We start from the raw sequence: 12,413 nt of genomic DNA, 5'->3' as shown, positions 1-12,413 counted from the left end.
TCATACTCAGTTTGGGCAAGTTCACAAATTTCTGGGGTCTAACCTCCTCATCTGTAAAATGAGGGATTGAACTAGATGGGCTTCTGAGGTCTGTTCTAACTCTATGGTCCTATAATACTTGCAGATGTGAAGCTTAGAAGATATTTCAGAATTCTACAAGGCACTGGGAGAGGTGATAAAAATATATGTAAAATCTGCTCAGTGAAACATTATTTGGGCCACCTAAGAGACGCAAATGTAGACACAAATGTAAACGCAAAAAGCAGTTGGCCACCAGTGCTAGTAGTAGGATGGTTCAGTTGGAATGTACATTACTCCTGAATGTTTAAACGTGCCTTCTCTAAGCCTTTCACTTAGTTTGGTGTCTAAGTCTGTGAATTAGTGATTTATGAGATGCTTCTAGAACTGATGCTTTTGGAGTTTTTTTAAAAGGAAGATTGTTTATAAGAACAATAAAGGTTGGATTGACTCCATAAAGCAAGTGAAACAAATACTCCCAGGCAGATAGGAGAGTTCACCAGGAACAGCTTTTGCTCTTCTCAGTCATTCATTTCTACCTCCCTGTCCTAGTCCACAGAAGATTCAGAGAAGTCCCTCACAGACCACCAGAAAGTTATCATGCAAAGCACAATATGTAGAGAATAACTCTCTTTTTCATCAGGAGACATCTTGCCTTGATCTCACTTTTGTCAGAACTTCATATGCCTCTTTCTGTTCTAATCAGCTTGTGCAGGTGTTCCTGCTAAGTATTTCAGTGCCTTTCATTAACGGGGAGCATCCTATATTGTGACATTATCTTCCTGATACTGAGATTTTTCTCTAGGAAATAGATTAACAAGTGCTTCCAAGTTCCAGGTTGTTGGAGGTCCTGTAGTGTGGAAAAGGAACTCTCTGGTGATGAAGAAACAGTTACTCCCAATTATACGTAAATTGTTTTCTCCTCATTCCTGGTCTTCTGTGAAGACACAACAGCTAGCATTTGCTTGTTACCTGGTCAGCCCATCCCATGAGAAACAAATTTGTTGCCTAGACACACAGTCCTTTCTGTTTCTTTCTCATTCTTTGTTACGATGGATGGCTCTATTCAAAAGCTGTCAGCCTTTAGATTTTGTGTGTTACTTGAGGCACATTTAAGCATTAGAAGCAAGATTCAGAAGGGATTTTAGACCTTTCCAGTGGTTTGTCAGTTGGAGCCTGGGTACAAATGAGTTATGTGATAAAGTAACATGAAAGCATTCATCTAGTGCTCAGTTGGATATTGACATTTTAAGACAAAGCATGAAGGGAATGTAAGGTATCATCTCTTAATTCTGTATCAGAAACCTCATCACTCAGCAAGGAATAAAGCTGAAATTGGTCTCTGTGTATCTATCAAAGCTCTTTACATTTACTTATTTAAATCCTCTACTGCCCACAGGCTAACAACCCAACATACTTTCAAGTTCATGAAATATTTTTGTGTTATTCCATATTGCAAATATCTGTGAACAGCCCTCATCACCAAATCATGGAGAATAAAGGAACCTCCAGATAAATCTATTACCAATCTCCAGACTAGGGTTTATAAGGAAATAATTGAACCAATCAAGAGAGACAATTACTTCTCTTTTAAAAAATAAATTGGATGCAAGGCAGTGATTAATTTACTCAGAGGAAAAATAATGATGTCTATTTGTGGGTCTATGCAAATGATAACAGTTGTATTGGATAATAAATTCCTGATTCATCTGGCTATCTGATAGGATTAGGCATACCCTGGAGAAAATGGGAAAATTAAAGTGTCTCAAAGAATTAGAGTAAGTTCATCACTTATATGATTGAGAATATTTTGGAAACCATTCTCATAAAGACATCTTTAGTAGATGAATGATGACTAAGTGTGAGGGGATTGTTGGTGAGGAGTTACCAAGAAGGAACATAAGTGAGTCAAGCAGTTTATTACTCACAGGCATGTAAACATATGTGGCTCTCTCCTACCCTCCAGTTCCAAAGGCACGCAATAACGATGGTTACTCAGGCTGTGAGCTTGTATGGCAGGCAGGGTTTCCCAAAGGAGAACTCAGATCTCTTGGAATCTCTGCCCTTACATTTGATTGTTGTTACTGGGCAGATTAACAGGGACTCAGTGGAAAAGGGACCTTGGTGGGGGGAAGATAGGAGAAATCATCAAACAGTGGGTAGTCTGGATTGCAACCCCTCTTTATCACCTGTAGGGTACTATAATTAGTAAAGTTTACAAACCTGGAATAGATGAATTTTGCTGAGCTGATAGTTTGCTAACCTTCCACCCTCTAACCCTAAATGTACCTGACCTAGTTATTTCTGGACCACATGGAAATAGTCACTAAATAGTCCATAACCATTTGTTAAATGCCCGCTGTGTACCCAGCATGGTACTGAGAGCTGGGGATGTAAAGAAAGATATAAGACAATCATCTCAGTATATTAAGCAGATCAGTGTGATCAAACACAGAGTCACTTCTGTCAGCCAGAAACAAGCAATAAACCTTTCCTAGCTGTCTCCAAAATCTTGACCTGTTTCCTTTCTTGGATACTTGGGCGGTATAACTGACATGAAACTTAACCCTTCTAGATAGTTGACTAGGGAAAGGTTTATTATGTATGCCTGAGGGAGTGCTATTAAAAGATATCTCAGCGAGAATCAAAAATAAATCTAACGTCTGAAGGACCCGAATTTCTCAAGATCAAAAATAAGAACACCGCTGTTGTGTGGCAAGCTGTTCACACCTCTCTTGTCCCACAGCTTGACATAGACTGACAGGAAAAAAAAAAACAATTTCAAGATTTTTTTTTTTTTGGTGCTCGTGTCATACCATTTGATCATGATATATAGAATTCATATTTTGCATTTTTTCCTAAGCATTCAAAACTTTATATCAATTTTATAGTTAAATCTATATTTTAGTTATCATCTGACATAGTAATTAGGGGTATTTTGATTAATAAGTGTCCATATTCGCTCTTAGAGGGAAGACAAAATAAGGAGCTAACCAAAAAAAAGAAAAACAAAAAAAAACTCAGATGCAGTCTTTTAAAAAAATGAGCCAATCAATCTTCATAATTCATTGCAAACAGATACATTCACTTGCAGCTTTAAGAGAAAATTATCTCAGGACACAGCTTCTTTTTGTCCCTAAAGGAATTCAGGATGAAAAATGTTAGCCCCACTTTTCTCCCAACCCTACCACTTGTTCACTAGCAAGTCATGCCCCTCTATTGTCACTGTTCTAGAAAACCTAGAACCATCTAATGATGGTTGATACATAGAATTCTGTAATTTCAAGGTTGTAATGGACCAAGAAACTCATCTAGCTCATGTTTAACAGTTATCCTTAAAAATGAAATTCATTTACACTGAAAGCCACATGTTTACATTTGAAGCTTTTTATCACTGATTGTGGAATAGAACAGCTTCTCCCTCACCCAGTTATTTAAAAAAAATTAGCAGCATTCAGCAGGTAAGGAGATTTACTTCTCTAATTATTTCTTTGAGCAGTATAAAGGGGACTTAAATTCACATTGTGTTCTGCTATCCAGACGCCAGCCTTCCTCACCACTGACCCTGAAGGCCAACTGATAGGATTTTATAAGAAATAGTAATAGAACTATTCCTTTTTCCTCAGAGATAGATTGTAAGTTTTAGAGAAGTTTCAGAAACCTGTTGAAAACCCATTAAATTATCACAGAAGTATGCAGTAAATCATGTAGGTGGCCTTCAGTTGCTCCATCATTGTGTATCTCATATGAAAGAGGCCTTTTCTGGTAGCTCATTTTCCTCCAGGGCAGTGTTGGTCATAACACCAAAGGAAAAAACTCAGTTAACTTGGTAACTATTTTGCCCTGAACTTAACTTAAATAATTCGGTTCTTTCGATTACAGAGAGCAAAATCCCAGATGAAGATTTCATCATTTTAATTGATGGGTTAAATGAAGCAGAATTTCATAAACCAGATTATGGGGACACAATAGTATCGTTTCTGAGTAAGATGATTGGAAAGTTCCCTTCTTGGCTCAAGCTGATAGTAACAGTCAGGACCAGTTTACAGGTATGTGAGTCTGTTTTGCTGTTGAATGTCTGTTATTTCCTTGGAAAAGGACTTAATCTGATAACTCTTTTTAGGCCCAGTTTGACGTAGTGATGGGGCAGCTAGGAGGCACAGCAAATAGAGTCCTGAGCCTGGAGTCAAAAAGACTTTTCCTGACTTCAAATCTGGTCGGGTCACTTAACCTTGTTTGCCTCAGTTTGCTCATCTGTAAAATGAGCTGGAAAGGAAACCTCTCTAGTCTCTTTGCCAAGAAAACCCCAAATGAGGTTATGAAGAGTCAGACACAATTGAAACCATGGAAAAACAACAAAAATAACAATGATAACATCTCTTCCTAAATAATAAATATCTCTAAGTAATATATTTTGAAGACTGGTGACAGAACCTTGAATTCTCTGCCTATGGCCCTCCTTATCTGTAATGCCTTTTCTAAGTCTTAGAGGTTGGCCTTTAGGAAATAATAAGATGTTACCTAATGTACAAATACTATGCAGATGCTTTAAAGATAATAACTTGGTTTCCAATAAAGGCAGAGATTCAGGTTCTTCTCCCTGTTTCTATCCAGAATGAATGAGTTTAACTCCTCAGTAAATGTAAATGTGGAATCTCTGCCGTCTAACCCTAAGAAATACTGGCAATATTAACATTTGAGATTAGAGGCCTTATGCTAAATAAAGCATGAGAGACCTGAGATGAGAGGATCACCCCTCAGTAAGTGGATTTTTTGTAACCTATCTTGTCTACCTTCTTGTCACTAACTAGCCTAGAAGAGAAATTACAAATGTGCAAGAGTAGGGCCTTTGGGATTAACACAGGGGAAATGAGAAGTGGAAAGAGTATTGAATGTAGAGTCAGAAAACATGGGTTCAAATCCCAGCTCTGCCACTTACTGCCTATGGTCCTTCAACAAGTCACTTAACCTCTCAAGTCATTCATTTTCTTATTGGTAAAATGAGGAGGTTGGACAATAATACCTATAATTCTTTTTTCCTTTATCACACTCTCAGAGAGAGAGAGAGAGAGAACTTCACTTTCCCTACTTTTGTACTGGAAATTATACTAATGATGCCAGGGTCTTCTGTTTGTCCTTTTACAAATGATTAGCTTCATTTTGTTTTATGGTCATCTTGGCTGCTATCTCACAAAGGGAACTAGACTAGAGAATGGAATTGGATCAATAGCAAACCAATACCACAACTGAAAAATGCAACATAAACTGCATGTTCTACTGAATGTAAACTTTCTAGTATTATGTTTATATATGAAGAGCAGTTAGAGCACTGATGATGATTGGTTTGGGATTCAGGTGGAGCTTAGGGAAACGTGCACATTTTTATATGTGCACATTTTTACATAAAATCTCCAAGAACAAAATGACTGAGAAAATATTGCAGTTATGTTTTCTTATTTTTAATAAAACCGAACAACTAGAAGAAGTAGATTAAATTGCTTCTAATCCTTTTATCATAGCCCCAAGCAAAACTTACTGAATCAGGACCTGTAGTAACAAACTCATCAGACACTTTATTCACTTCAGCTGAATATTAAATAAACTTTGTTTTGAGTCAACAAAGAGGTGTGCAGCTTCCCAAAAATTAAACACCTGTATTTATTCAAAGCCAAAGAAAACCACAAGGCCCTGCCTGCACCCTAAATACCTTCCCAGCAAGTTGCTAAAGTACCTAGACTTTCTACTATTAGAGCCAGTCACTGGAGTTCACAATCTAATGAGAAGTACACCAGTTGAGGATTGTGAGCTATGGGTTTTAGAAATAGGTACCCACAGGATAACTCCAGAACTTCAAGGGAATAGTTGCTTCTGGGCACCCAACCTGTGAGTATATCTATTGATTTAGATTCCGCATGTTATTGCTATTTTGATGACTTGACAGTCTCCCTCAGTGTTTTACTGAAATGAGAAAAAAGAGGATTGAGACTATGAATTGGCTCCAGAAAGCATATTGAAGTAAGGAGTAGTAGCACGTAAACACACAGTTTGTTAGGTATAATAGCTATCAACTGGCAAGGAACAAGGTCTTAAAAGAAGGAGCACAGGAGAGCTTTCTTATCTTAGAAAGAGTTCAAAGAAATTGCAGAGTACACTGCACTACCTAAGATGTCTGAGTGGAGTGTCCTGACCAATAACTGGACTCGGAGGGAACCCAATATTTGAAGGAAAGGTACTTTGAAGGCAGCCCATCAGTTTTGCTTCCTTGAGTTTGCCTTATGCTTCTTCTTTCCTTTGCTCCAGAACTCCGAAAGACTTAAGCACAAGCAAGTGGGGAAGAAACTATGAAAGTTCTTTCTTCAATAATAATGTCTTTGTCTGTTGTAGGAAATTACCAAATTACTGCCCTTCCATAGGATCTTCTTGGATCACCTGGAAGAGAATGAAGCCATAGACCAGGACCTCCAAGCATATATCCTGCACAGGATTCACAGCAGCTTAGAGATTCAGAATAATATTTCACTCAATGGCAAAATGGATAACACTACATTTGGAAAACTCAGTTCTCATCTAAAGACCCTCAGTCAAGGGTCATATCTGTACCTAAAACTCACATTTGACCTCATAGAGAAGGGATATCTGGTTTTAAAGAGCTCTAGCTACAAAGTAGTTCCTGTATCTCTCTCCGAGGTTTACCTCCTCCAGTGCAATATGAAGTTCCCAACCCAGTCTTCCTTTGACCGGGTTATGCCGCTTCTGAATGTTGCAGTAGCCTCTCTCCACCCGCTTACAGATGAGCATATCTTCCAGGCAATCAATGCAGGCAGCATTGAGGGTACTTTGGAGTGGGAAGACTTTCAGCAAAGAATGGAGAATCTTTCCATGTTTCTAATTAAACGCAGAGACATGACCCGCATGTTCGTGCATCCTTCCTTTCGAGAATGGCTCATCTGGAGAGAGGAAGGAGAGAAAACCAAATTTCTCTGTGATCCCAGGTAAGCTTTAAGTCTAACATAAGTGGTTCTCTTCCTGTTGCTATGCCATTTTAGTAAATGTCTTTTCTGAGGGCTAATTAGGGACAGCTAGATAGTACAGTGGATAGAGTGCTGGGCCTGTAGTCAGCAAGACTTCTTGAGTTCAAATTTGGCCTCACACGTTTTCTAGCTGTGTGACACTGGGAAAGTCACTTAACCCTGTTTATCTCAGTTTCCCCATCTGTAAAATGAGCTGGAGAAGGAAATGGTAAACCACTCCAGTATCTTTGCCAAGAAAACCTCAAATGGGGTTATGAAGAGTCAGACATACCTGAAAATGACAGAACAAGCAACAAAGCCAATTGTGTTTGTGGGCTGACTGTTAATGGAAATTCAGTCAACTGCACTAAGGTCTGGGAATGCAAGCAAAAAACAGTGCCCACTCTTGAGGAGTTCACAATCTAATGGGAAGCATATTAATTAGGAACTGTGAGCCATAGTTTTAGAAATGGGTACCAATAGGGTACCTCTAGAACTTCAAGGAAGCAGCCACCTTCTGGGGACCCAGCCTGTCTGTGAGTGTGTATACTGACTTAGATTCCACTGAGGATCACATGCTATTGCTATTTTGATAACTTGACAGTTGCCCTCAGTGTTTTACTGAAATGAGAAAAAGAATTGAGACTGAAAAAAATTGTATATCTCTTCAGGGGAGTCAGTGCTAGTTCATTGTGGTAGCTTTTTAAAGGTCAAACATTAATCACTTAGGCTATGAATAACCTATTCCAATAAAGTCAGCAAGGAGCTGAGCACCACACTTGGAATGTCTAAAAGGGATCTTAGGGTATTGTCTGACCCAATCTTCTGCCTTTAGGCAGGTAAGGTATAATTATTCCCAATTTAGAGAGGACACAAGTGAAACCTGGAATGGTTAAATGGTTTGGTTTATAGTCGCACAACTAGCTAGGGTCAGAGCTGTAATTGCCTTCAGGGCAATTTATTTTGACAATAAATACCAAATTGCTTCTCACGAAAATCTGCCTATTCCCACCCATAGATATCAGGCAAATATTGGGGATTTTTTTTAAAAACACTGTTGCTAGATCCCAAAAATTTGTGCTTCAGAAGGCATCAGGCCATAAATAGTCTATCAAAGCTCAGGAGAAAAAAATTATGACAGGGTTGAATACTCTATGATCTGACTCCTCAGAATGATTGGCATCTCAGTTTCCTCCTCTGTAAAATGAGGGTATTAGACTAGACTAGATGATGAGCTCTAGATTTCTCTATAATGTCTGACCAGGTTATGATTTTGACACCTTTGTAAGCACAATTTTTGTAGAGGCAGCTATGATCTTCCCATCAGTTTTTATACTTAGTTAAGCAGTAATCCATTAGCAGTTTGGCCCTACATTCATGCCAGAATATACAGCCCAAGCGGTGAAATATGCCGTGTTCTCCAAAAGAATGTGCATAGAAAGGATAAATTTTTCCCAGAAAGGCTATTATTTGCTTCCAGTAAGAGTTTCTTCCTCTATTGCTAAATTGGATCCCATGGGTTTTTTGGTCTGTTTATTTGTTTTGTTTGCTTTTGTTGTTGTTTTTCTGACAAAACAGAAATTTGTCCACGGTATGAAAAAGAAGAATCTTAGCTTGCTCCCAGAAACTGTTTGTGAGTCACTCCGAAGGTTATTATTGCAAATCTCTCTGGTAATCTGGAGTATTCAAAGGACTGATAGAGAGTAAGGAGAAACAGTCCTGTCTCACTCATGTTGCCTAATAATACATTGAGAATTATCCCCTGAAATACTTGACTAGTTTTATCAAGTGGTTCACCATCCTGTTCTGGGTAATCCACAAATTCAAAAGCATAGCTCCAGTGAATTGGTAGAAATCTGCAAATGAAAAACATGGTGAATTACCCAACAATATAGTATGTATACCAGTATCTCAGAGCTTCCCATCTGTGAATTACCAGACAGCAAATATTTTGGATCAAATATACGCTAAAGAATGATCACTAGATTACAGTTATCACTTCCACATCAGAAGGGTTAGGGGCTCAACACCCCCAAGATCTGGAAAGTCTGAGTAAAATTTTTTGGCCCTCCCTTCATACCAGAGAAATCTGAATTATCATGGTATTAAAAGATAGAAATATGTTGATCTTATATAATACTATACATATATTTATGCATTTCTGAGTTTCTAAACTTTTTCTGTTATCTGTGGCTTCTATGAAACTCCCCCCAAAATTCTCATTTAATTACTGAAGCCAACCCATGATACATCATATATTGAAACTGCAATGGGGAAAGTCTCATTGTGGAAGGGATAACTGTATACTTAATGGCAAAGAGCAGAATTAGAAATGTGACCATGAGTTTTAGACTTAGCTACATTTGAAATTCAGTCTCGTGTGAAGCAACGTCTGGCACGAACCTTGTTTCTAAAGTTTTGGTCTCAAAGCTGTATGTACCAGTATGCCAATAAGAAGATACTTTCCTGAGAATTGAATGACATGAAAAATCTGACTTTTCAAGGAATTTAATTGCTCTACTCTCTGTGTTTACAGATTATACCAATTAGCGCTGATCCTGAGAAAAATTTTGAACTGGGGAAATTTTGTTTTCTATGGCTCCTAATCTCTTTTCTCTGTTTTTTGTGCCCTCCAGTGACTCCACCCCACCTTTCAAGTCCCTCCATCCAGTTTCTTAATTTCTTTGGAGAACTTAAGAATTAAAGATAGTTCTTCATTGTCCCTCCAGTCAAGCATATTCTCCTCATCTGCCTATCCTTAAGGAAAGCCCAGGCTGTTGCCAATCCTTATACAATAGACAAAGGAGAAATTATTAAGGCAATTAAAGCCCTCAGAACTGATATCATTTTATCCGAGACCTACTTGCTAGAATTTCAGCACTTAACTTACTCCAGACTTGATTTTTTTTTAATAGATATAAATATAAAAGAGAATGCTCCAAAAAGTTCAGTTTATCCTTCTCAGGGTTGGGCCATCTAATGAAATAACTTCTGGTTTAACTGGAGAGTCAGCTGTTTAAAGAGAGTATCAAAGACAAAATAGCATGACGAGTTCAATACTATAGTTTGAGTATGACTTTTTGTATTAATAAGATCAAACTATATATTGTTCTAAACCTTCATTTGATCAAAGAATAGATAGCTAAGAGAGTGACATGATGTTCAGTAAACATGGAACTATCACAAAAGGAAATGAAAGTCATGTAGCATCCCCTCTGGACTGTGTCTCCAACTTGTACTCACATTCACAGGTTGGGTACTCAGAGGGTACTCCCTCAGTTTTAAAGGTATTCTTTGGGCTGTTGTCAGACTCTCCATGACTCCATTTTGGGGTTTTCTTGGCAAAGATAATAGAGTGGTTTACCATTTCCTTGTGCAGCTCATTTTACAGATGAAGGACTGAGGCAAACAGGGTTAAGTGACTTGTCCAGAGTTACATAGCTAGTAAGTATCTGAAGCTGGATTGCAACCCACAAAGAGGAGTCTTCCTGATTCCAAGCCCAGTACTTTATCCTCTGCACCACCTGGCTGTCCCAGCCCTATGGGCATCCATCCATCTCTAAAACCATAGCTCACAGTCTCCAACCAGTGTGTCTCCCATGAGACTGTGAACTCCTTGAGAGCATGGATTGTTTCTTGCCATTCTTTCTATCCCCAGAACTTAGTGTAGTCCTTGGCATAGAAAAGGCACTTAATATTTATTGACTGCCTATTGACTGAATTCCCATTGACAGCCAGCCCATAGACACATTTAGCTTTTAGTGAAAGGCATTTACTAAGATGGCAGAGCAAGAACAGTAAGTTTTGAACATTCTCCCCCCATAAACCTGAAGCACACTCTTCGTAGAAAGAGTGATGGGAGTGTGTATTAAGAGGATGAGACATTCATGGGGAACATATGTGAGTAATATACATTTATTAAGCACTTACTACGGTCCAGGCACTTTGCTAAACACTGGAGATACAAATAAAAAAGGAAAGACAGTCTCTGCCCTCAAGGAGCTTATGATCTAATTAGAGAAGGCATTGCACAGAAGGTAACTGGGAAGGAATAGGAAAATAGGTAGCCAGCATGGAGCATGATGGAGAAGTCCTTTGCACACATGTAGGAAATGAAGAGATGGGTGGTCAGGGTATCCTCCTTAAATGGAGTTTGGAGAGGAGCTCTCCACTTTGCTATCCAGTGAAACAGATCCCAGGGGCAGAGAGTACTGATGAGCTGCAAATACTTCTCACTATACTGCCTATACTCACTATACTCACTATACTCACAAATACTGCCAAGACTTCTCACTACTTTAGTACTGCAGTGCCTAAAAGTCTTTTTTTTCTCCTGCAGAGACCTTGCAAAACTTCCCCTTGGAGCTACCTCCACATCTCTCTTATACCTTACCTTTCTTTTTTACTCACCCAACTACCACCTTAGTTCAGGTCCTCATAACCTCTGCCCTGGGCTATTTGAAGTAGTCTCTTAATTGGTCTACATGCTGCATGCCTCTTTGCTACTCCAAATACTCCTGTTCTATCTTCCGCATAGCTGCCATGATTAAATAGATCTGAGCATGTCACTTTCCCACCCAGTAAGATCCAGTGACTTCCCATTGCCTCTAGGATCAAATACAAACCCCTCTGTATAGTTTTTAAAGCCCTTCACAACCTACCTCAACTTACCTTTCCAACCTCATTATATGTTGCTTCCTTTCCTGTACTCTGCAATCCAGACAAATTGTCCTCTTAGTTCTTTACATATGGCACTTTTTTCTCCTGTCCTATGCCTTTGCATTAGCTGTTCTCCATGCCTAAAAGGTACTCCTTCCTCACCTCCACCTCATTTTTATGCGCATAGTCTTCTGATTGCTTTATCTGCTAGGTCTGTACCTCCTGAACTATCTTATGTTAACTATTCTTGATTTCTTTTGTATTCTGTATGTATTTATATTTGTAAAGATGACCTCTCAGGATAGAATATAAACTTCTTCAGAGTAGGGCATGTTCTGTTTTTTGTTTTTCGCCCAGCATAATTCCTGTCACATAGTAGGTATTTAATAAAGTGTTTATCGATTGATTGATTACTCTTCTAGACTAGTCTCTCATATCATCTCTACTAAAGTTACTTCCTGATACTCCTAAAAGATGGCTAAGGAAGCAGTAGAGCAGGAAAAAAATGAGGACCACTTGAAACTAGAGCTGTTTCTTACAGGCTGGGAATTCAAAGCTCCCCTAGGCTCTAACTCACCAAGTTATCTCATTGGAAATAATGTTATTTTATTGATCTCTTGATCAGGAACTACATTTTCATCTTCATGCCTATAGGTTCTTCCCACTTGTCAGTGGGGAGTTATTTTGAAGTTATGTTGGTTTTTTTTCCTGACTCCCAGTGTCTGA

General features: G+C 38.6%; 1 protein-coding gene across 13 annotated transcripts in view; it reads left to right on the top strand.

Moving 5' to 3' along the window:
• Window positions 1–12,413, top strand: part of TANC2 (tetratricopeptide repeat, ankyrin repeat and coiled-coil containing 2) — a 551,137-nt gene that overhangs the window by 470,799 nt on the left and 67,925 nt on the right. For all 13 annotated transcript variants that reach the window (XM_072645876.1, XM_072645869.1, XM_072645875.1 and 10 more), the window contains 2 exons: window positions 3,901–4,067; window positions 6,403–7,010. In XM_072645876.1, the coding sequence (XP_072501977.1) occupies window positions 3,901–4,067; window positions 6,403–7,010 (775 nt within the window). The remainder of the gene's footprint in view (window positions 1–3,900; window positions 4,068–6,402; window positions 7,011–12,413) is intronic.

The sequence above is a fragment of the Notamacropus eugenii genome, chromosome 2 (genome assembly GCF_028372415.1).
Source record: "Notamacropus eugenii isolate mMacEug1 chromosome 2, mMacEug1.pri_v2, whole genome shotgun sequence".
NCBI lineage: Eukaryota > Metazoa > Chordata > Mammalia > Diprotodontia > Macropodidae > Notamacropus > Notamacropus eugenii.
The sequence above is the reverse complement of the archived record's forward strand: the minus strand, read 5'-3'. Positions and strand labels throughout refer to the sequence as shown.